The sequence below is a fragment of the Propithecus coquereli genome, unplaced genomic scaffold, assembly GCF_000956105.1.
Source record: "Propithecus coquereli isolate 6110/MARCELLA unplaced genomic scaffold, Pcoq_1.0 Scaffold7, whole genome shotgun sequence".
NCBI classification, from domain to species: domain Eukaryota; kingdom Metazoa; phylum Chordata; class Mammalia; order Primates; family Indriidae; genus Propithecus; species Propithecus coquereli.
Window position 1 is genome coordinate 2,185,562 of NW_012153062.1, and position 26,743 is coordinate 2,212,304.

The 26,743-nt window shown below is 34.1% G+C and overlaps 1 protein-coding gene and 1 pseudogene across 1 annotated transcript in view; one reads left to right on the forward strand and one right to left on the reverse strand.

Moving 5' to 3' along the window:
• Window positions 1-26,743, forward strand: part of LOC105823749 (dihydropyrimidine dehydrogenase [NADP(+)]-like) — a 435,569-nt gene that overhangs the window by 100,294 nt on the left and 308,532 nt on the right. The window contains 3 exon segments of the mRNA XM_012661010.1: window positions 8,560-8,623; window positions 11,800-11,907; window positions 13,710-13,879. Coding sequence (XP_012516464.1) covers window positions 8,560-8,623; window positions 11,800-11,907; window positions 13,710-13,879 — 342 coding nt within the window.
• LOC105823869 lies at window positions 19,805-20,227 on the reverse strand (annotated as a pseudogene).

Consider the following 26,743-nt stretch of genomic DNA (forward strand, 5'->3'; position numbering starts at 1 on the left):
AAAACATGCATCGCGTAAAACTCAGTCTGGTATGTTGTCTCCAGTCCAGGCGAAGTGTACTTTGTGATTGCTCCTGTGATAACCTATGCATTCCTCTCTCATAGCACACATCTTGCTCTATTCTAAATTTCTGATTACATGTTCTTCTCCCACTACACTGGAAGGTATTCATCTTTTGTTCCTAGAACCTAATATGTCGCATAGCACATAGTACGCACTCAATAAATATTAATGAATAAGCAGTTAAATTAAACACCTAGGATTTCTATTAATATTTCCTACTGATCTTAATCACAGTTCTTAAAAAAAAAATCAATCTGTTTTCCAAATCTAAAAGTTGAGCATGATAGGCTGTATTTTATGTTTTTTTATGTAATGTGAATTTCAGAAGTAGATATATAATGATTATACATTGAGTCTGATAAGTTTTATATGGTTAATTAACAATATTTAGGGAAATTTCAATTGGGACTAAGTTTCAAAAAAGTTCCTGTAGTCTTTATTGTTATGGTTGTTCGTATGGTGTTTTATATTAAAATTGTATTAAATATCAAGGAATGTACAAGTATGGAAAGAATAGGATTCTTAAAAGTTAAAAATACATGAAAGTTCATTTATTACTGTTTTCCATATGCCAGTCATTGTGCTAAGTGATTATCATATTGAGCTATGTTATCTCAATTAATATCCCTGCAAAACAGGTTTTATTGAAGGAGATTGAGACTTAAAAATTAAATCACTGTGATTATATAGCTTAGTATAGAGTAGTGGAGTAGTGATATGAACATAGTTATGTCTGATGTTAAAAACCATTGCTTTCCCTTACACCAGGCTTACAAATTCTTGTATAAACTGGTATTCATTTGTGGTGTGTAGTGCTTATCAGGTATGAATAATTACAGTGCATTTTGACGTATACAACCATAGTCTGTGCACCTGAAGGCATTTGGATACAGTACAGTGTAATTGGTTTAATATTAGAGTTGGGGAATGTGATTCTTTAACCATTTTTGAGTCACAGACTCCTTAGAGAATGTAATGAAAGGTATGGATCCTCTATATGCATACACAATAAAATGCATAGTTATACAAAGGCATACTTTTCTAATAGTCTAACAGAAAAATCCCAGGCAAGGTTTGGAACTCAGTTTCTAGGTAATGTACCTATTTTGTAGATGAATAAACTGAGGTACAAAAAAGATCAAAAGCATATTTCTGGAATTGTTACCATGTGTATTTATCAAGAATGCCTGTTGGAAAGTGATTGTCTTGTGGAATTTTCTCAATTTCTAGAAAAGTACTCTAATGTAACCTTTTCTACTCAACATGTCAGAAATACTAAATACATTCCAAGTATATTTAAGCATGGAAGTAATTTAATATTTTATTATGTCTAACATATTTATATCTAACTTATCTCCTGGGATAAATATTTTCTTGGAAAATTTATAAAATTACAGTAATGACTTAGAGTAAGATAAGATAAATTTGCATGGAAATGTATCATTTAAACTGTAAGAGGAATATGCATAATTGAAATGACACTAAGCTGTGAATATCATCATGAGATAAAATAATTAAAGGGTAGCATGACCAATAGCTATGCTTGTGAATTATGTTTTTACCTGTAAAATTAAGTTGTTTCAACAGTATAGAGCTATATTATGCTTACTTGTCCAGATAACAGCTTTATAAGGAGATAACAATTTTGTAATTCTTCTCATTTTAAAGATGAGGAAACTGTGGCTTAAAGTTTTATGACCTGCGCTTGGATTTATTTATAGCTATGTAAGTAACACAGTCAAGAGTCCATTCAAGAGATCTCATTGTGAACTGAGCAGCTCTCTGTTGTTTCGCAGACAGGCCTGGGGAAAATCACATGGATGGAGAACACAAGTTCTGGCAGCTGAAAGAGTTACCAAGTGCATTTGTTGATGGTCTTTATTTAAAAGCCTGCCACTGGCTTTCTTAGGCTTGCATTGTTTCACTTTGCAGAGCTCTGAAGGCCAGAGCGTACTTGGATAATTGAAAATGATTCTTAACTTTCATTTCAGTTCTAATCTATGACCCTAACTCTTGCATTGTGTTTCACCTTGTTTCATTCCAGTATTATAGCAAAGATTAGTTTGGTTTTAAAGGAAACCATTTAAGTGTATTATCTAAATGCATGTTATGTTAAAAATTATTACATAGAGTTTTTCGTATACAGAATATTTCAGTCTCACAATATGATTGTAGATTTCATTAGAACAACTACAAATAAAGAGATTATCAGTGCCTGTATTTAAGAATTTATCTGAGTAAAAAATGTAGAAGTACAATTAAAAAAATACCTTCAGGAAAGTAACTAATACAATACAATGAATGTGTGGTACATTTACTGGTGATTAACACATTAGTAATACTTTTGCGATTACATTTTTAAAGGGGTCTTCTTCATTCTACAAAATGTGTGTTTATGGTGGCAGCTTTAACATTGTTTCCTGCTGTGCAGTTCAATAGCGTATGTGTTTAGGTGGTTGGTTGAGAGTTTTTTTCCTTATGTATGTCGATGGAGATAAGTGTTTTAATTACTTTTTTTAATGTCTGTGCTTTTGTATTTTTCTCCTGTCTTCCCTTTTATTTCCTGCTGTTGAGATTACTGCCTCATCTCCACAGCAGGTGGCTGTTGCAAATTTGTTTTCTTTGTAAGCCTGGTAGATTTATTTTGTAATATAACTGTTCCTTTTTAGTATTTTATTATTAATGATTTCTTTACTTTGGGATATAGTATACTTACACAGTCCTAAATAGTAATTTCCTAACACCATCTAAGAACTCCAATCATTAAGGGAAAAAAAATAAAACCTTTGCCTGAGGCATATTGTTTGAGTTTTTTGCTTACCCTTACTTCACAATGTGGGAATTAAAATTCAAGGAAATTGTTTTATAGCAAAAGCCAAATGAGAAAAAGAAATGGAGAAAATAGAAGGGAGAGAAATAAAGAAGAGAAGAGAAAAGGCCCATGAGACAAAACATACTTTAATAAATAATACCAAAAATCAAAGGAATAGGTATAGTTTTGTGACAGAAATGTGAAATTGCATTAATAAACCTTTTCTATAAAAGAGATTTTAACTATACCTTGTGTTTATATTAAGATTTAATTTTAATTATTAAAATAACTTCTAATTATGAGAAAATTGGAATATCACAAAGGATGAAAAAATACTTCGTTATTTCTTTTTGTCCAAAGAGTTGATTGTTTTAGTTGGATCATAATGTACTATAGCTAGAGCAAAAGATGATGTGAATCCTGAGTATAAAAATTACTTTTCAAGAAAATAAATTATACCTAAGGATATTTTATCCATTTTTGCAAAGAAGGATATTATTTTATTAATCAAAATACAATTTCTCTATACATTTTTCCAAATGTGTAAAGGGGTAAAAATTATGGGACGAAAAATGTGTGGTGAACCATATTCTCATTTTATTAATTGGAATTGCTGGATATTTATTACAGTTCATAAAATCCTCTAGAGGGGTTTTAACTACTCAGATTCAATTTATTTCATATGTGTACTTGTACTTGTTAATACATTGCTTTGTTATTATGTTTATAGTTTTTCTTACCTGTACATACTCTAAATTGGAGTCTGTTAGTAAGTTCTAGTATGAAGTTATATGAACTGATCAAATTGGTATGATAGAATTTATATATACTTTATATGTGAAGTATAAAAGCTAATTGAAATACATTTGCAACTATTCATCATAAGAATTATCATCTTTGGTTATTCTCTTCTCCAATGCTTTTTAAATTTTACTGTTTTATAAATTAAATACAAAGAGAGGACCTTAGTTTGGTATCTATCAGATTATCAAAATGGCATAAAAATGTTCAGTACTGCACTTGATTCTGGACTGTGCTATTGATATATGCTTCTGTATAGAAAAATATGTTGGGTAATGGGAAAAATTATGGTTTGAAATGATGATACCATTCATAACATTTTTTTAACATGTTCATCTTGTTACCCTCTAATCAATTATGTGATACACACAATTAATATATGTGGTCACATTGAGAGAAAGACTAGACAGCAGTTATATGAAACAGATGTTTAATGGGGATTTGAAAAATCAATGAAATGAATACTATTGTGATGCATGGTGATCTAATTTCATAGGTGTTATATTGAATCACTCCATTCTTTCTGAATTCACTGTGAACACTCAGAACTAAACATATTTACAGTGGCACCAGGGAGAAGACAGGGAGTTTTATTGAGAGGAGAATCACGATGGGGCTTCATTGATCTGTTCTCTTTCTAATCAATATATAGGTTCTAGAATGATAACCCATATGGCACTATTGTCCCTCTGAAGTAAGATATACATCCTTTGAGTGATCTTTAAGTGACAGATGAAAATCTTTATAATCCATCATGGAATCGTGGCATGCTTAGTCCCTTGAAAGGAATATTTTACTTCCATATTGTAATCTCAATTGCTCGGGCTTGATACAGGAATAATTTCTTTTCATATATGTGTGTGTGTGTGTGTGTGTGAGTGTGTGTATGTGTGTGTATATATATAAACACATTTATACATAGGTACATGTATTGATGATTTTATACCTACATTTATATATCATATATAGCTATACAAATGCCTTCTTATGCTTAATTATAATATCTTCTTCTGTATTTGAAAGTATTTACCATGAATCTCTTTTTTATATGAGCCTTTTCTCCCGTACTTTTCATATTTAACACAAGACAATAATAATGACTTACGTTTGAATGTTGTTTTACAGTGCCTTATGTGCACTTTTCTATCTAATTTTCAGAACAACCCTATGTGGCAATCAGGATTATCTTCATTCTAAAATCAAGGAATTAGAGAACCAGAGTATTAAGCAATTTTACCCAAGTACAGCTAGAAAATGGAAATAATGAGACTAGAACCCAGTTCTTTAGACTCCTGGGTCGTTGCTCTCTGAGGCATGATGTTATTCTTACTGTTCCAATTTGAATTAACACATTAAACATTACAGGGTCTTTATCTTGCTACTTTCCTGGTCTTGATGCACATGTGGTTTGAGTTCATTATAGTCTGTAGAGTGAAATGAGGTTAGAAAACTATCATCTGGCCACAGTCTTTCATTCTTGCCAGAGACTCTAAGTTTCATGGACTGTGATACCAATTTGTCCAATACTGGCCATTTAAGTGTGTAATAACATTAACTGTACATGTCATGAACTAGGTGAACTTTTAATTTATGTCTGCTCAAATGCAGCATTTTATTAAATCAAACAAAATCTTTAAGGAAGAAAATGAAAATAAAAGGAAACATTTATTTCATGTCTTTGCAAAGAGTTTTATGTACTTTTTTTTTTTCATGTTATTCTCCCAACAGTCCTATGATGAGGCTGTTGGTTCCCAGAAAGAATAATTTACTTGGCCAAAGTCAATTCTAGAACTATAATTTTAATGCAGGAAGTTGAACTTCAAAGGTTTTACTCTTGTACAATACATTCTGTTTACAAATTGTTATAGAAATAAGTCAGTTGGCATGAAGATATTTTAAAAGATTTGGTAAACAAAAATAAAGTCAGTTGTCACATTGACTTTCTTTTACAAAGACACGGGTTTTTGATATGGTCTTTTACAAAGACAGAGGTCTTAGATAGCCTGGTGTCTCTTGGTGTGAGTTTGTTTAATGAATCCATGTTTAATCTGTATATTTTAATGCTGTTCCTAATGCAGCACCATTCCCCAAGACAGGATTAGAAAATGAGTACTGAGATAATGTGGCATACCTTCTTTTCTGAGAAGAATGTGAGATCTCAGATACAAAAGTACTTTGAAATGTGAAAAACTTAGACATTTGCCATCACCTACATTTTGCTCTTCTCATCCAGTAAATTTGAGAGTAGTGACATAATCAGTGCTGTTTTACTTGTCTACTAAAATCTTTGTATTGAAAAAGCACTTGGTGTGAAATAACAAGAATCGATGTACCTGTAGAGAGTTCTGTATACTAGAGCACTGCCCATTTCTGTAAACCACAGCCTTTTGCCAGGAACTCGAGGCAGTTTCTCAGTGGTCTGTGCTATATTTTCTACTCCTGTGGGATTTGTGAGGCTATCTCAACAGACAGCTCTATCAGATGACTGTCTTTCCCATGATGGCTTAGCTGTCATTCAAGTGGATACCTTCAAGAACAAGAGGCATCACACAGATGCTTACTCCATTCAATTAACATTGAATAAGTGACCTGGTGAAGGAACACAAGCAAACATTATAGAATCTGAGTAATTCTTGAACACTCCCTACCATAGCTGTGAAGACTAAGCCTTAAAAGCTTATTTTTCCTTTATTACTTACTAGATGATAACATGTAACAGAATATTTAATATCTTATTAATGTTAATTGAAGTGCAAAATTTGATATGGGCACAAGGAAAGAATTTACTATATATACTGCTGTTATTTATTCTGTAGTTTTTTCAGAGGGAGGTGCTTTGGAAACAAAGCAGGGATACATATTTCGAAGAATATCAAATAGTGAAAAATAACCAGCAGATAACCAAGGGGAATGCACTTAAGAAGGAAAACAGTTCAGAAAGAAATTGTACTGGAGAAAAGATTCACAAAACAATAAAAAAAAAAAAATGCAGCTGAGAGAAGCAGCCAGTCTTCTCTGCCACTAGATTAGAACCTGGCTGCAGACATATTCTGTGTTGTACACATACAAATAGCCTTGGAGTGAAACTTAATACATATGTGTTGAATGATTAGTTTAGATATCACTTGTTATGAGGCATCACATTACAACAGGGCTTAATTATAATATTATACATGAAAAAGGCATTTTGAAATTAAAGCATAGACTCTACAGGCAGACTGTTCTGTCCAGGTTAGAAATTGGCACTGCAACTTACTTGTTCTGTCACCTTCAGCAAAGTTATTTAATTTATATGTACCTCAATGTCCTCATATTTAAAATGTGGATAACAATAGCATTAGTTGTCTCATAGAGTTATTTGGGAAATTAAATGGGTTATAATATATACTAATCACCTATATGCCTGGCAATTAGAGTACTGCCTATAGTCAATAAATGTAAAACTAGATTTTCTGTAATATAAGCAAAATTTCCTTTCTTTATTTCATTCCTTTTCAGAGAACTTGAAAATTACCATTTTTCATTAATTCGTAAGGAGGTATAAACACATGCTTTGTATAAACACATGCTGAAACACCAAGAACTTCACTAACTGTTCTAGGGGAACAAAGAAACTATCTGGCCTTCCTGAAAAGCAAAGAACACTGTACATATACTATGCCGAGCTGTTTTGTTTGTCAAATCTTTGTCAATTCCTCTTTATTCGTAAACTCCCTTCTTCCCACTAAAAGGTGAATTAAAAAGTCATTTCGGTGTCATTTTGAAATCATCCTGGTATAGACACGTACCTTATTTATTAATATGCCACCTACTCTCAGGGAAATATCTTCCTTTGATAGATGGGAATTTGCAAGTTTCATTATCTTTCATATTCCACTTAAGTTTGCCTCGTTTTTCTTTCTTTGTAGAAATTTATTTAAATTTGCTAAGATTTAATATTTTACTTTGATTTACACTTTACTTTTTCCTTGCCGTAAGATGTGAAGTTTGAAAGAATTGGTAAACTACAGAATAAACAAACCTACTTAATATTAATAGCTAATGTTTACTAAACAATAACTATGTTCCAGTTCTCAATAATATCTATCTATCTGTATTTACATATATATAATTTTGTAAAACTCTCACATCTGTTAGAGAAGTGTAATTATCTCCATTTTAGAAATGAAGTAATAGATCAAAGAGATGAAGGAACTCAATTTCACAGTTTTCCAGAAAAACAATCAGTAGGATGGATGGATAGATGGATGGAGATAGAGACAATTTATTTTAAGAAATTATCTTATGCAGTTATGGAAGTTGGCAAGTCCACATTCTGTGGGGTAGGCCAGGAGAGTGGAAACTCTCAGGTAGGGGTCGATGTTTCAGTTTTAAGACAAAATTTCTTCTTTCTCTGGGAAACCTCAGTTTTGTTCTTAAGGCCTTTTGGCTGATTGATGGGATAAAGCCCACCCCCTTATTGAGGTGATCTTTATTTAAAGTCAACTGATTGTAGATAATAACCACATCTACAAAAGGCCTTGACAGCAACACCTAGATTAGTATTTCATTGAGTAACTGGGTATTATAGCTTAGGCAAGTTGACACTTAAAACTAACCATCACAGGAACTTGTGTGAGTTCACAGAGCTGGTAAATGGGAGAGGAAGGACTCTCACCAAAGCCTGTCTGGTGACAGAGCCCTCCTCCTGATCACAGTTAGCAGGCGTCATGGTTAGCAAGCTATCAAAGCATCCAGGAGGAAAGCTTTTGATGCACTGTCCTAGGGCATAAAGTATGAAAGCACAGGAAGCTCAGTTGTCTTTGTCTATGTCTTGATCTAAGTGAAAAAAAGTGAAATTTAAATTTTACCAAAGCATTTTTCTTGTGAAATAATCCTTGCAGGAGAGGAAAAGTTATCTCGGCGAGTCTGGTGGTGTGTTGATCACAGTGCCTTGCAGTTCTAAAGGTAACAGTTATGTTAACAGTGGTCGTAGGAAATAACTACAGATGGAAAGCTCCCTTTCTGCTTAACCATGCCGAGTGGTGTAAAAGCTCAGATCAGGAGTTGGTAAAGAAAGGATTCTAGACATTATTGCCAGGGTCTGGGGAAGTCTTATCCACCACTTACATTCTCTGTCCCTTATTTTTGATCTGTCTTAAAGATTTTTGCTTATCCCATCATTGTGAAATGGCACAGAACTTCAGGTTGTTTTTCTTTTCATTTGTTTGTGTTTTTTTAAACGTGAAAATGAAGTGGTATAGAACATATGCTTTTACCTATAGTGTAGTAAGATGAGAGGGGAAACGAGTCCTTACTTAAATTATTATTTTTTTTTTTTTTGAGACAGAGTCTCACTGTGTTGCCCGGGCTAGCGTGCCATGGCGTCATCCTAGCTCACAGCAACCTCAGACTCCTGGGCTCAAGCAATCCTACTGACCCAGCTTCCCGAGTAGCTGGGACTACAGGCATGCACCACCATGCCCGGCTAATTTTTTCTGTATATTTTTAGTTGTCCAGATAATTTCTTTCTATTTTTTTTTTTTTTTTTTTAGTAGCGACGGGGTCTCACTCTTGCTCAGGCTGGTCTTGAACTCCTGAACTCAAACAATCCGCCCGCCTTGGCCTCCCAGAGTGCTAGGATTACAGGCATGAGCCACCACACCCGGCCCTTACTTAAATTTTACTATGTAATAAATGTATATGTTGTTTTGACTAATTGAGTGTGCAGCCTAACTTACAGTCATCTTTTAATAGTTTTCAAGAGAAATTGTTTTGTCATTAGAGAGTCTTTAAGTACATACTCTGCTATTTTCACAAACCCCACCCCTTTGCCCAGGTTTTCTGAAAGAATCACATAAACAACCACACATGTATATAATAGTGTATATGTTACCAATATACCTAAGGAATATTCTTCCATGTCTGAAAATGAAGAAACAGTCTTATCCCCATTTCATTTACAGAGACACTGAGGCAAAAACAAGTAGAGTGACTTGCCTAACCATCCTAGATAATTAAAATTATTTTTAAAATAAAGGGTCTTAAAATAATTTATGAGCAAATCATCTGGAGAAGGAGATAGAGGGGATGCTGGACAGGGAATAAAAATGTTTGGCTTAGTTTAAAGAGACAACAGTGGTTTACTGCTGGTTACATGCAACCAACAAAAATCCTCAGCTTTCAGATCAGAGGTGGTACCTACCTTATCTCACCTGAGAAAAGTCATCTTTGGGCTACGCTTATTATTCTGTGTGTCCACAAGCAGCTACCCATTGTCCTTCATTTAATTATAAAATAAACTCCTACCTCTCTAGAATGAGTCATTAGTCGAATGAGTTTTGGACAGTGAGTAAATTGAATCTACATATTTCTACCTGTGTTTATAGAATTGAGATGAATTGTTTCTCCACTTACCTTGGATGGGGTGATTGTGAAAAGATTTTCTTCATGTATACTTTTAAAACAAATTTAGTCTGCTATTCATTTTACTTTCAAAATTTTGATAATCATTTCTGAATTATATAGTTGACACATGCATATTGTAGAAAATTTGGAAAATAGGAAATAGTAAAAATTAGAATATCCATAATTCCAGCACCAAAAATGATCACTGTTCAGATTACATGGTTTATATATTCATTTCTACAAAATTTGAATCATACTTTACAGAGTTTTGAATGCTGCTAGTTCATTTAATACTATGTTTTGACTACAATCTGATACCATATTTTTCAAATATTCATTTTAATAGCTATATTTTGTTCTGTTGTCTTTTTCTTTTTTTAAAGTAAGACTAATTTATTCATTTACTTGGCATTCTGGTATTCTCCCATCCTTTTCTTTTCTTTTTCTTTTTTTTTTTTGAGACAGAGTCTCACTGTGTTGCCCGGGCTAGAGTGCCGTGGCGTCAGCCTAGCTCACAGCAACCTCAAACTCCTGGACTCAAGCAATCCTTCTGCCTCAGCCTCCCGAGTAGCTGGGACTACAGGCATGCGCCACCATGCCCGGCTAATTTTTTTCCATATATTTTTAGCTGTCCAATTAATTTCTTTCTATTTTTGGTAGAGACGGGGTCTCGCTCTTGCTCAGGCTGGTCTCGAGCTCCTGAGCTCAAACAATCCGCCCGCCTCGGCCTCCCAGAGAGCTAGGATTACAGGCGTGAGCCACCGCGCCCGGCCGCATCCTTTTCTTTTCTTTTGTGCATCGATCATTTTTGTATATAAAACGTTTATTTGCATGTCTTAGTGTTTTCTTAAGATAGATTCAAAACTCTTTTCTAGAATTGGAAACCAATGTGTATTTCTACCAAAAGAGTACAAGTTCCATCTCTACCCTTGCTGTATAGTTTAATTTTCTTAAATATTTTACTTTTTAATAGGGAAACATATTTCATTGCTTTAATTTGCAGTTCTTTATTTACTAGTGGAGTTAAAACTTTTAGTGCTTATAAGCTATGTATATTTTTTCTTCTCCCATTTTTTATTATTCTTTATTTATGTTTCTATTGGAAAGTAAATTTGTTCCTTATTGATATTTAGAAACCTTTTTGCTTAGTAAAGACATTTTATTTGTTAAAATATTTTCTTGGTTAATAATTTACCTTTTAATTCATTTATAATATTTTTTACATGTAAGAGTGGCTGAATTTTTGTGGTAAAATACATTGTTTTTCCTTTGAGCGTTTTTCTTCCATTATTTTCCCTTAGAATAATCTTACTTATTCAGAAATTAAATAAATATGTATCCATATTTTATTTTAGTTTTTGAATTTTTTATGTTTAGCATTTAAATACAGCTGAAACTTATTTTTATTTATGGCATGAAGAAAGAATATAACCTGATTTTCTCCATTACACTATATATGTGTGTATGTGTGTGTATGTATGTATATACACGATATGTTTCTTTACATATATATATGTGCATTAATGTGTAATTTGTCATGTGTATATAGTTATATATTAAAAGTATATTCTGAGGTCTGTTAGATTGTGTTATGTAAAAATTTATGTTAATCTGCTTACAGATTTTTTTCTAAAAACCACATTATTTCAAAGATTACAATTTTCTTTTTTGTTTTAACATCCATTAGGAAAAGATGCTCCTCCTGCTAATGATATTTTATAAATTTTATTAATTAGGTTTGCCAGAACCCAATAAAGACCACATCTTTGAAGGCCTGACGCAGGACCAGGGGTTTTACACATCCAAAGACTTCTTGCCACGTGTAGCCAAAGGCAGTAAAGCAGGTATAAAATATTGTCTTCTATTCCTAATGTTTTCTATGTTGTTTTATGCATTACAAATTTATATTAAATTCAAGCTCAATAGGACATTATTCAATCTCAAATCAACCCTTAAATAATACCAATGTAAAGTTAAAAAAAAGGCCTAATATAATAGTTTGTCAAAATTATCTATTTGTCCGTTCTTCCAATAAAGCATCATCATAAGGATTTTTCACTGTGCTATAGATAGGTCTAAACTACATCATGAAAAATTGCTTCAAGGTAAGAGAGTCCTTAACAGCCCTTGGAAGATGTTTTTAAAAGAAATGGTAGGACCTTCATTTGGGGAACTATTTTAAAATAGGATGAATCATCACATATCTTACATGATTTGTGTCCACACAGACAGAAAGATTGAATGTCTCTTCTTGAACAGTAATTGTATGAAGTTAAAGTAAAGGACTTTGATAGATACCCTATCACTTTGTATACCCCGAGAGGAACAACCTGAAGTGAATGCTGTGCCATACTTCAGCTAGAGTGGGGTCATCGTCCTAGTGATAAAGAAGATGTAATATTTTCTCCAAATCCAGATGATCAAAATCCTTTAAATATACATTTTTTTTAATTTCAGCATATTATGGGGGTACAGATGTTTAGGTTACGTGTGTTGCCCTTGCCCCCCGCCCAAGTCCGAGTTTCAAATATACATTTTTAAAGGAATCTGAGCTACAGCTATTTCTACATTCAATAACATGTATAAATGATAAGAACTTACATTTTTCTCTCCCAATTTTAAAAAAACTTTCCATATTAAATTATTTAGTAGATGTACAGCTAAAGAAGCATACCATCTCTACCTTCCTCCTCCAGGAAAACTGCATGCCTGTATGTCTGCAACACGGTCTAAGGATGCTCATAGTACACTTACCGTATTTGAAAATTACAGAGTGCTGATTGTGTAATCCCAAATACAAACTCTTCCAAGCAAAATGATTACACATATTGAGATTATAGATCTATTCTACTCTTGGTGCCATTCCAAAAATTATAGTAATTTATCTTATCAACATTTTTATTTAATCTGCTACTACAGTGCTACCTACACATAGAGAACATTTATATTTCAGTTTTTTATAAGGATCTTCTTATGGATACCAAATCTTAATATATTAATAGATGACATTGAGAAATGGACACTTAGAAAGTAATATTTCTTTTACTGTCCACTTTGTCCAAACAAAACCAGAGAAAAGCGGTAAATAGAGGAAAGTTTTATTTTAACTATTTCAAGAAAACTGTTCTCAGAAATTCTTTAGTTACATAAAGGGCACTTATTCAGTGTATTAATATTTGAAGTTTATAAAATATAATTAGCAGAGCTATATGTTAGAAATTACATAAGATAATATATAAATAAATTATTTTAATGAAATGCTGCCAATTATAGGAATCACTTTTTTCTTCTAAAAAGCAGAAATTTAATTGTGCTAAGTTAAAAATACATATCACAACTTCGACTTAGAGTTTTAATTTATCGATTCCAGTTTGTTATGACCTAAATGCCTCAAAATGTGTTGTAGCACTCCTTCTAGAAGGAAAAAGGAAGCTAAAGGCACTGACTATAAAATTACACATATGAGCATATTTTTAAAATGGGAATAAAACTGTCTTTCAATGAAGCAGAATAATTTGATAGTGACACTTCATCCTGGAAAACTGCAAGATGCAATTTTACACTGCTTTGAGTACAAGTATCTTTTGAGCTGTCATGCAGAAATGGTTTCTCTACTTGAAAATGGGGTTTTCCTTTCATCATTCAGGAATGTGTGCCTGTCACTCTCCATTGCCATCGATACGGGGAACCGTGATTGTACTCGGAGCTGGAGACACTGCCTTTGACTGTGCAACATCCGCTCTACGTTGTGGAGCCCGCCGTGTGTTCATCGTCTTCAGAAAAGGCTTTGTTAATATAAGAGCTGTCCCCGAGGAGGTAAAATGGAACCATCGGAATATATGGAGTTGTAATCCAACAGATTTTAGGAGATGAAAATGTTAATGTTGAAACCATTAGAATGTTATTGAAATTGTCAAATGCAAATTTAAATATTTCTGGCCTGCATATAATTGTTTTTTTCTAATTCAGACATTTCAAGTAAGAGAAAATTTATAATACTGATTTGGATAAAATGAGAAATTTGTCTTTGTCGATGCACAAATGCTTCTTATTGTCAGTGTTAGTAACTTTGAAATATATTCTATTTAACTAGTAATAGTTAATGTACTAAGTCTTCCATATCCTAAACAATAGGTACTCTTCACAAAATGTACAGATATTAGAAGAATGTGCTAATTAGAGACATTTGGAATTTTCCATAAGCCAAGTTGACAAGCTACATTCGAAGATATGTACCTTGGTCATACTTACAGTCAATTCATTCTGCTGTGAAGCAAATAGGATGAAGAGATTGCCATGTATTTTTTTTTAAAGAGCTCTAATGTAAGCACTATTCAGAATTAATAATTAATTAACTTACTAAAACTGACAGATTTGAAGTCATTTCGTTCTTATAGGTGACTGGTAACTACTCTTGAGTGAGGCATCAGCTGGTTACATATACTACATACTTCTCAAATTTTAATGCTATTACAGAAAGACAGTGCCTTATAAAGGATATCCTTTATATCCTTTAGCTCTGAGAGGGAGAACCAAATGTATTTATAGAAAGATAAATTACTCATTTTATTCAAATCAGTGTTATGAATTATACTTGCTTTAGAATGCCTGAACATGTTTGGAGTCTGTATACCAGGCAAGAATTATAACTGAAGTCAATAGGTAATTTGTCACATGTAGATTAACCATATTACAAATTAATGTTACTAAAGTGTCAGAGTCACCACTGGTTCATGGCTGGGATTAAAAGGTTACCTTTATTCTCTGGGCTATGCTCCATCCAGTCTACCCTTTTAGACTCTTTTTTTTAGTCCAAGGTAGTCTTATAATCATAGAGTTTTTCTTCTGGAGTGTAGTCTTAGGCATCAATTAGTGCAATTGCGTCATTTTGCAAATAAAAAGAAAACAGCATGGTGGAATTAAGTGACTTGCTGGAGTTAAAAGAAGGCAATTTTATTTATCTTTATATCCCCGTGCATAGCGCAAGACCTGGCAAATAATAAGTACTTGACAAATATGTTTTGAACTAAGTATTTTACATCTTATTGTTCCTATTCCAATATCAGAGAAGTTTTCATTGCAAAAGGCTGCTCCATGAGGGTTGGACTGGGGAGATGACCCTAAGTGTCAACATCAGTTTACTTACAACTTTATATCGCAGTCATCTTCCATTAGTGAGGGTAACTGGAAATGAATGGTGGCCACTTCTTCTGTCTCAAGTAGAAGAGACAAAAAAAAAACGAGACAAGATATTTACTTAAGAGGGTTGAGGTGAGAATTTATTTATTTATTCATTCAACCTACATTTATTGAGCACCTGTTATGTACTAGACATTGTGCTGGGCAATTTGGATACAGGCATAAACAAATTGGATAGAATTTCATGCCCTCATTGAGTTTGTACTTAGTGAGGGAAGATACCCAATAATTAAACAAATAAATTGTCATATAAATAGTCTGTAAAAGATAACTGGAAATATGGAGAAAAATTAATTAATATAGGCATATAAGGAGTGTATGAGAGGGGAGAAGTGTGGTGGAAGAGAAGGCAGGATTTTAAACATTTCAAATAAGTTGGCCCTGTAAGGCCTCTCTGATGAGGTGATGTTTGAACACAGAAGATGAAGAAATTGAGAAGGTGGGCATCCAGGAGAAGATCATTTCTGGCCAAGCTAAATGCACCCACCTTTGATTGAGGAAGTCTCTTAGACTTCTGGGATTAGACAAAAAAATCAGCGTGGTTAGAATAGAATAAGAGCGGGCAGCATGTGGCCAATCAGGTGAGATCTTGCAAGCATTTATAAGGCCTTTAGCTTTTACTTTCAGTGAAAGAGGGAACCATTGGCCTGTTTTGAGCAGAGAAGCACCAAATTCTGACTTAAATTTTAAAATGACTACTCTACTGAGAATTGACTATAGAGGAGTAGGATCAGAAGCAGGGAGGCCAGTCAGGAGCTAATTAAAAAAGTAGGCTATTGGTCAGTGTCACTGGATTACAGAAAGAAAAGGATCAGAGGTGAGGCATAGCTCAGTAGAAGGCCAGAGCTCAGTGGGCTGAGCTATGGTTACCGAAATGTTGAGAAGAAGCAATAGTTCTTTGAGATAACAGGTCGCCTGCCTGCAGTAGAGCTTAGTAGAACTCAAGTGGATCTTGGCTTAATTAAAACTATAAGAACAAATGTTTGGATGTTTATTAATAGCCCACAAGAAACCACATTTTTTGTATGATCTTAAAACTACTTGACTTTGAGTTCCATGAGAGCAAAGGCCATGATCATCTCTCTTAGTACTTTTATCTTGCCCCTGCCTAGACAATGGGTGCCACATATGAAGTATTTAGCAAATGATTGTGGGATGAATATTTTCTGGAGGGATTCAGTACCCAGAGCTTCTAGCATTAAAGTGGCTAATACCTTCCAAGTTAGAGAAATATTATAGTAGTAAGCCTTTGAAGGTTCACTGGGTAATTTTAAGCAAGATTCCTTAACATGAGAAAAGAAATAATAAGTATTTAATATTACATTTATCAGAGTGGGCAAAGATTTCAGGGTTGGGTCACTGGCCAAGGCTTATATTTTTCCAGGATTGGGGACTTCCAGCATTTGTAGAGGTTTCAGTGTTAATCCATCGTGGCCATTACTTGGTTGTGTGTACATCAAAAGAGGTCCCAAGGTAGTGCAGTGTTACCTCTCCTGGAACTGGAAAGTCAGGAGAATGTAAGTCCAATATCATATATCTACTTCAAGATTTGGATTTTGAGAGATTATGCTATGGCCACAGTTTTAGCCTCCATAAAGCATTTAATATTGGACCTGATTCCTTTGTATTTCTCTTCTTTCTCTTACGCTGTCTACCACCAACACATATATACTTCAACTTCACTTGGTTTCTTTAAAGTCAGTGAAGATTAAGGAACAGGATCATTAGAGTTTTTCTCAAATATTTTTATTGTTTAATGGTCTTGGACTTCTGGATGAATTTGGAAATAACATGATTTGTCTGATAATAAAATGCATCACCATTAGGCGCTTCACAAAATGTATGTATCTGATGGTGCAGTCTAATTCTCATTTTTTGAAGGAGAGAAATACAGAACAATATGTTCTCATCCTTTAGTGACAAAGAAGAATTGTGACAGAAGCCAGTTATGTTGAACATGGAATTATTTGAAAGCAGGTATATTATATGGCTAGTAACCAAGGGCAATATGATTGGGTCCAGGAATGTTTTAATCTACAAAACTAGGAGGTGCCACCCAATAGATTCTGCCGTGACAAACATATCCCATTTCTTTAATGCAGAGGTTTTCAAACTTTGGTGTGCGTTAAATCACATGGAGGGCTTGTTAAAGACAAATTACTGGACCCTGTCCCCAGAATTTCTGGTTCAGTAGGTCTGAGGTGGGCCTAAGAGTTTGCATTTTTAACATGTTCCCTGGTGATACTGAGCCTGCTGGTCCACTGCCCTAACGTATCATCAACGTACTTTCCAGCTGTCTAATTAGAGCCATAAGCAGTGTGCCGTTTGGAGGCACTTTCCATCTTAGTTAAGAAAGCATTAATGCTAAAAGATATATAGGTTTGAAGAAATGGAGATAGGGAGGCACCATCAGCATATTGTTGTAATTCTGATTCCAAATGTCTTTCTGGCTCCCTTGTGGCCTCACACACATGCTAAACAGGATGCTACTGACAAACTAGCGCTTCTCAGCTGTGTGTCCTTAGGGAAACCAGCCAATCACTCAGCACTATCCTCTAAGAAGATGAGGGGAAATCTGTTAATAATTCCCTCCAGTACTTTCTGCAAGCTTAAATAGGTGAGATTAAATTTCACAGGATAACAGAATCCCCCAAAATGCTGGTATTAAAAGCTGTTGACAGATCAGATAGAACTGCAAGAATGCTTCGGGGAATCCCTAAAAGGAGGCATGAAGGTCAGGACTCAACAGACCTGCTTGAGTTGATAAATTTAAAGGATAAGGCTGGGGAAGGACTTTGTAGTTCTTATTAATTATTATTGAGAAGAATATGGTTACAGAATTATTTTCAAGAACATAATCTCACACACGAATAATATTTTAAGAATCTATTGTTCACATATTCAATTTCCCAATAGCAGTAAAACACGATAGATCTTCCATTCTGATGTATTTTTATGGGGTCTCTACGCTGCTCCCTAGTGTCCTTTGGCTTCCTCCTATTTGTTTGTCAAGATGGTAACTGATTTAACTTTGATATTCCTGTTTCCACATATTTTAGCTCTTCAGAGAGTCAACTATTTTGATAATTAATGCTACTTTATTATTTTAACAAGAAAAATAACAATAGCATATTGCCTGGTCTGTTAGTCAAATTTTTCTACATCTGTTACTGTAATGTGACATAATATATCTTTATGGGAAAGAATGTGCCTTTTAACTGAATCTTTCTGGTATCACACAGTGTACCCTGATCATTCATGTGGCATGACCCATAGACCTCCTCGTAGACACTTTTACTCTCAAATGATCATGTTAAAGATGCATCTGTAGACAGTTTTATCATCTATATGTTGCAGCTAAGAATTCATTTTTCTACAAGTAACTGATACTTTCTAGTTTTTATATAATTACAAGAAATATGAACTTGGGGTTATTTTTTACAAAATAACCTCTATAAACTGACAAACTAAATTTTACTTAGTAAGGGTGATGCTTAGAGCAGCTCCTTGGCACCGGCACATAATTTGAGTTGATGTTCTTCATGGAGAGTATTCGGAGACATGTCAGCATGATCTGAAGAAACTGAAAACAAAAAAATAAGTAAACCCACACATTTGCCCCCAGGCACAAAAAACTAATTAATGATAGTTAGGGTCTCCCCTGGTACCAACATATTAAGTATACCTTTAATACTTCATGATGACAGGGGAATGACATCCCAAGGATCTGTATGTGTTTATCTTTGTGGTAGTTGTGAAAATTCAGTGTGGTATGAAAAGGTGGAATGGAATGGTCAAACAGGAATTAACTAAAAGTTGGAGCACTTGGTGCAAGGTTTCATATTGTAGTCTGAGTATGTCCATCTATAAAATTAGTCATGAAATTATATGCTTCTTAAGGTTTTTCCCCTTCCCCAAATTTTATAGTTTTAATATTCAGAGAAAGATATGTGAATGATGTGTAATGTGGATAGGAAGGCTCTATTTCTGCATGGAATGACAACTCTATACTGAAAACTTAGCAATGTCTATAAATATTACACTTGAAACAAGTTGCAATTAATATATCCCGAGTCACTTGGTGAGGTAGAGTCTCCTATATTCAAGAAATGAATAGCAAAGAAATTGACAGGTGAAGTTGTCAGAATTCTACACTACATGTGATAATTCAGATGGTGAGTGGGAAATAAAAAGACTGCAAATACACCAGAAGCCAACAAAAGCTTGTACCCCTTCAAGATTATATATTTTAAAAGCTTAGCTATTTTCAAAATTCTGAGGGAGGTTGTTACATTTGACTAGTAATATCTATAGAGCTGAAAACTATATACTCTTTTAAAAGCTTTACCAATCTTCTTTCATATATATTACAAATATAATTTTATATACGCATATACGTGTACACACATACCTGCAGATTCATTAGAAGTGAACATTTTCAACTGGTATGTCACAGTCAAGCCTTATTGAATAATAGTAAGTTATTACTCTACTTTTAAAAAAATTTAACAGTTTTTAATGAAAGTTGTATGTAAGATTATTTTATTCCTGCATCTTCCTGATTGTTTCTTCCTTGTATTTGCCCCTTTTCTTTTCCATTTGGAGAGATTTGGCTTTCCATTCAAGGATCTTTTGCCTGCGGTCTCTTTCAGTTTTAGCCTAGTGATAACCACCTTGTGGGTGAATGCCCACATGGACAGTTGTGCTATCAGCCTCGCCTTTTCCCGTTGCACCTATTTGTTGTAGATGACATATTTCTTCTGTCAACCTGGACTACTTTGCCAATTTGCTGACCTTTACAGTGTCCTCACACAACCCGAACTTTATCAGCCTTGCAGATGGGCATGGATTAAACACTGTACTTCTGTCTGAGCTCTTTGGAAAGAGAGGAAGACATAATCTGCCCATGAATGTGGGACGGTGCCTTTTATGGTTCTTGCTTTGGTCAGAAGTTACAGAGGGATTGAATTTTGTTTAGGTTGCTGCTGCTTCGGTGATAGCCCAAAGTGGGACGAGATCTACCTGCTCTACTCTGTTAAATTCTATCTGAAAGTTAAAAGCCCCTCTCCCTTTAATAATATTCACCTCAGCTTTCCAATGTCTTCTTTTCTTGTCCTATAAAATGAAAATATTTAAAAGTAATTTGTATAATTTATTAAATATGCTTTTTAGTCAATATATATACCATTCAAATAATAAAAATAAATGAAAAACACATATGAATTAACATAAAAACAAATAATTGTCAGTCTTTTTTAAAGTGATTTTTTTTTCTTTTAAAAAGGTGAACTCATTCTTCAAGGTCTGCTCCAAATGTCATTTTCTCTTTGAAGGTTTCCTTAGTTCCCTCACCAGGTACCTTTTCTCTCCTGTGGGCTTTCATAGCCCATTATGCTTCCTGCTATTATAGCATTTATCACATAGGGTAGTTATTACTTTTTACCCATCCCACAAATTAAAATGTAAGCTCCCTTAGTGTATTAGCTCATTCAACTTGGTATCTGAATCAAAGTATAAAATAGTCCTCGATTCAGGCAGCAAATCAATGAGGCATGCTGAATAAACCAATATATTAAAGGACATTGAAAACCTTGTGGGAAGACTTCAAATAAATATGAAATATTCAAAATGTATAATTTTACATATATGCGTACATACATCTCAAAATTATTTCTGATAGATGTTGAATAAGTTAATTATTTTATTTTTGATTTAACTGTTAAAAATTGCTATTGCATTGTATCACATCACATTAACGGTAGGTTACATCAGCCTAAAATTAAAAGTAGATTGAAAAATGTTAATTATACTTGGTCTTTTATCTCTTAAAAGATAGCTGAGAACTAAATAAAAGAAAATATGACCAAACAATGTATAAAAGGTAAAAATTAATAAAAAGTTATTAGAATCCAAGAGGATTATCAGGTTGCAGAAGACAGAGGATCCTGATTTGTACAGAATTTGTATATAGAGGCATTTCAAGATCAAAGAAGGTATTGCAAAGGCACAAGTTATACAGAACATAATTTTGTGAGCTACTCCAACAGCAGCCAAGAATGCTTGACTCCAGCAAAATCTAGGATGAGGAGTAATAAGAGTCAGGTTTAAGAAAATGTCATCAGTTATAAATGACTAGTGTTTTAAAATACTGCTTTCTTGCTAGAAGAGATGTATTTTATGATAGCTGTGCAAAGACATTTTAAGCCTTTAAATTACCTTTTACATTGCATTTCTAGGTTTTGCAGCACACTGACGACACAATAAAATTAGTAAGAACTCAGTTAAGGGACAACTACATTTATCCAACGTGTAGTACAACTCTCATTTGAAGAAATATTTCTTTATGTTCAAAAGTCTTCAATTTTAAAAAGCTTAAAGTGAAAACAGGCCCTGAATGAAACCTTTAACACTATCGCAGTTACTAAAAGAAGGAACCTTAACTTGTGGTTTTGGCAAACTTTTTAGCCCAATTAAAAGAACAAGTACAGAATTTAGCTGGTATAGTCCAGAGAGTAATTAGCATATCAGAATTGTTGTGCATTTCACCACTCACCATGAATCTTTATAAATCAAAAATTATAAAATATTTAAAAAACTATTTAGTGAATTAAGGAATATGAAATCAAGTGTGAATAGGCAGGATTTGCTGCCTCTTCCTTTATTTTCCTACATCTCCTTGGTAACCAAGATAACTATTAGATTACATTGTGAAATCAAACTGACCTGAATCAGAAATATCAATCTACATCAAGCTTTATTAATAATTTGAAGGATACAAGCAAACACAAGGTGACAGGTAAACAAGAAGTCCAGGACCACCAGCACAGTTCCCAGGTCCCATCTTGCTGCATTAGGATTTCCTATAACCCAGATTAACATGTAGTCTCTAAGTAAGGTAAATAGCTCCATCACTTATACAAAAGAAAGTTGTTTCAATTTTGAAACATCTCTAGTTTATACTCAGTCATGTAGCCTACATGGCTCTTCACAGAGATGTATCCCCCTTAAATTCATAGTTTCTAGGTTTGTTTACCATAGCAACCCTAAATTAACAGGTATATTCTTCCAGAAACATTCTACAGATAAGGACTCTCCCACTTACAAATGCCAATAGTTTGTTTCCCAGTAGCATGTTTACAAGATATAGCCAAGTTGCTTTCCTTCCTTTCTTCTTAAGATAAACTCCTTTAACCTTTATACATACTCCTCTTCTTCAAAGGGAGAGAATGGATTCCATACAAGAACTTCCTCATAACTAATTCCCTCTTAGTGGTGCATTCCTACTTATCCTTCAAGATTAGCTTATTGTACCTTTCCCATGCTGCCCTTTCTTGACCTATACTACTACAAAAAATGCCATTTTCTGTACCATTACAGTACACTGTATTTACACATGACAGAGATTCTTTGCTTGACCAAACTTTAGCCAGACTTCTGAACTTTGTCCTAGACCCAATTGTGCACTTTTCTGTAAAATCCAGTTTTAACAAGAATTCTGCTAAGTCAATTTAGCAAGAACCCTCCATCCTCCATATCTCATTGCCCTTCATATTTCCCAGGTGAGAGTTCAGCATAGACAAGTAGGAATTAATAGACAAGAAGTAGCGTGGGAGTCAGTGAATAAGAAATTACTAAAAAGAAACATCAGGGGTAGGGTTTAAACCTGTTGGCTAAATTGGACTGACGGGATTATTGTTGAAGACAGGCCAGGGTGATCAGACATCACCTGAAGGGTAGTAGAAGATGAAAAACCTGATCAGATATTGAAGATGATTAAATATCAAAGGTGAGGGGTTCTTCTAAATTGACTTAGCAGGCTTCTTGCTAAACCTGGATTTCACAAGGAAGTGCACAGGTGGACTTAGGAGAAGGTTCAGGAACTTGACTAAAGTTGGGGCAAGCAAAGAATATTTGTTATATATTATTACAGTGAACATAATTGTTTATTTTCCTCCTCTATGGGATTTTTTAAGGCAGGGATCATGTTATTAACTATAGCATCTAGCACCATTTTTTGTATGAAATAGATACTTAATAAATTTTTGGTTAAATTTATACATGAATGGGGCTCATACTCCATGGCTATGAATGTTTGTGGTAGATCCAATAATTTAACAGTGATGAAATAAAATAATATTTTTCAGGATTATCACAGGCCAGAGAAGACTATCAAATAATTGTGATTCCAATAATATTTTTGAGGTCTTTGTATTCATATAGTATTGATAAATTATTGAATTTCTTGCTGTTGGAGGATAATCTTTACAAGGAACATTGTTTCTTTTTGCTTCTCAAAGTTTGGCATATTAGAAGTTAATCCAGAATTTAATATATGCTGATTTTGAGTTCTGCTCATTATAGTTTGTAACCTATTCTTACTTTGCCCATATGCAATCTAAAAATGAGTTGACATCATGTTTTTAATTATAGTAAATTAAGTTGTTTCATAATTTCTACAGTATGATGCCTGTAATATTAATCAGACCAAATCATCACATTACATAAAGTTAATCATTAAAATGATGATCATTATTGCATACTACAGCATGCTATTTTTATTTCACTCAGTATCAACCACATATCTTTCCTGAAAATGTAGGTGAAAACCAGAGCTAAGAAGAATGTTTTTTTCACTTTCCTCATATTGCGTGAAAAGAAGGTGACAATATGGTTTATTGAATCTAAAAAATGGAATCTTATAGCTGCTGACTGCATTTTTGGTTGTAAGGACAAGATAAGGACAAGAGATAGGGATGAGAGAGGTTATCATTTTTGTTTTATGTACCACTTGTCTTTCATATGAACAGGCTTCATCAAACAAATAAATATACATGTGTGCCATGAACAGAAGTGTTGTTGCTGATTGTTAATGAACATTGACAAACATTAGGTATTAAAAGGCCCTAACACTGGTATCTGTGAATTACTTAGCACAGAAGGCTGGATAATTTGAACAGTAAAATATTAAGACCCACTGCATGTGGTTTGACCACTGATCAATCTGGTTCATCAGTTTCTGATGGCAGTACAACTGACAACTGAGGAGGAACGCTATTTGCTTTTTTATTTCAACCTTGCAACATAGAATGGTCTGGTCAGGTTGTGTTTCTTCTACATGCACTGTGTTACTTGCATTGGGATGGGTGTTTAGTGGCCATTCACTCAATATACTACTAGTTGGCTGTCCCTTCCTTAATTCGAATGTCATTTGGGTTTTCATCTTAATTTGTCATTCCTCCTAGTAAATGAAACTTTATTCATGTTTTACTGTGTGCCATTCATTTCGATAGACACACTTATCTTGATGCCTCTCCATGTGGCCTATTGGCTGGCATATATTCTGATTTGCAGGGCATTTGTCTGACTGTGCATATGCTTATACTTATCAGTTGCTAATTTTTGAATATCACTCCTGGACATTAGGGATAAAAAGATACAATATTTTTTTCTATACTTAAAGAGTGTTGTGAAGGAGTTTACTATTTAACAAAAAAACTTACTTAAATTCTGTTTTAGTTTTCCATGTTTATGTCTTAAGATAATGTGTTCTATGTCTGTATTATTCACTTTGTGAAGTAGTACTTTCTTTGTTCTAAACTTACCCTTTCTCAGGATTCAAGGTACCTCCATTATCTCATTTACAATATTGGGTTCATCTGCCCATCATTTGGTTCCTGCGTTTCATGGCTTTATAGTACCTCAAAATGTACTTAGACTGGGAAGCTCAAATCTCCTCTTCCCTTGAGAGCATCTTTATTTACCCAACTCCTTGACCTTTGACTATGTTCTTTCCTATTCTACTTTATCTTGTTTGAGGTTCAGTAACTAGAAACTGGAATCACGGAGTCTCATTCTTTAAAGAATTCTTTCAGGAATTCTTTCCAAGAATTGCTATTCTTGGACATAATAAAGACCACATAGAATTTAGTTTGGGCCAGATCAGAATTTTAGCTAAGCTTTGTCATTTCTTAATGTATCTTTGGTTTATCCGAGCCTCAGTTTCTCTCTTGTAGGAAAAAAATAATACTTCTTCAGACAGAGTTTTTTTATGAGGCCAGCAAGCAGCAGCGTGCCTAAGTTTGTGTGCTAAGTCTGTAAAATCATGATGATGCCCAGTGTTGTGCTGGCTTTTTGCACCACAGCAGGGAGACAAAGTTCGTTTAAAACTCAATACTTTTTTTTGTAATAACTAATATATAGGTATTATGACATATTTTCTGTGTGAAGATGAAATAAGTTACATGTAAAGCACTTAAAAGAATATCAGTTACTAATATTTATTTTTATTATTTGTCTAGTTAAATTTATTAAATAGTGAGAGCAAAACCGTATGTTGTTCACAAGGATATTGTTATAGTTCAAAGGATATTTCACTTGACATATAATGTCACTGTTTTAATTCAGGATCTTTAAGATGGGGAGTGCCCCTTCAGTGATTGGGAGAGATGCAAGATGGAAATAAAGATTTTATTACTTGCAGTTCCTGGGAGAGGGTACACAGCACACTCAGAGGCAACACACACAGAAGTCAGGGAGTACATGGAGAAAGAGAGAGAGAGAGAGAGAGAGAGAGAGAGAGAAAGAGAGAGAGAGAGAAGAGAAAGGGACCCATGGGTCAATGCCTTTGTTAGGCCCAGGTTGTTACCCAAACAGGATTCTCGTGGGGAATTTTAATTGGTGGGTTTAAAGCAAGCAGGCATGAGTTCTAGCAGGTCACGCAGTCACTGGGAGGTGGTCACTGTGGCATATCTGCACAGTCCATGTGGGATGTGATGGTCTTGGTGCCAGCCAAGCAGGCCACATTCAGCTGTCCTATAGGGAAGTGGTCATCAGGCACCAGGTGTATAAGGCAAATATCTGGATTAACCACATTAAGGAACTAGGGGGAAGGTAGAGCTGGAAACTGTGGCAAGAGTGACTGAGCCCTGCTTCTGGTCTGAGAAAGTCCAACATATTTAAAAATGGATGCCCGAGTTAGCAAAAAATTATAAACATCCACTACATTCCCTTACTCTGTATTCTCTTGTCCTAGTATTTCCCTGTTTTCCAAGGTAAATCTTATCATGGTCTTAGTTTCTCTTTTCCTGGTATAACATTAATACTTTCCAAACAAATATATATATATCCAGTGGTATTCCTATCTTTCTAGGAAACATTGTCCATCTCTTATGTTAAATGGAAAATCTAGCTATTTAATAGCAAAATAGCAGAAAGTGGCGTGATTTATGTCTGCTGCCCAATAGTCTAATCCTGCATGTATTAGAGAATAAGGAACATCTCTAAAGTTTCAAAAGCAAAAATGCAGAATAATCTCTGTGGGGGCCAGTGTTCATACTGCCCAGATTCTGTGCACTGTCAGACAGCTGGCAGGAATGCTAAATATTTGAAGATATGTTATCTAACCTGGTACACATAGAAAATTATGATGTGAGCTGAGCATATATTAAATTTATGTTCATAACTATACATGATATTTAGGTC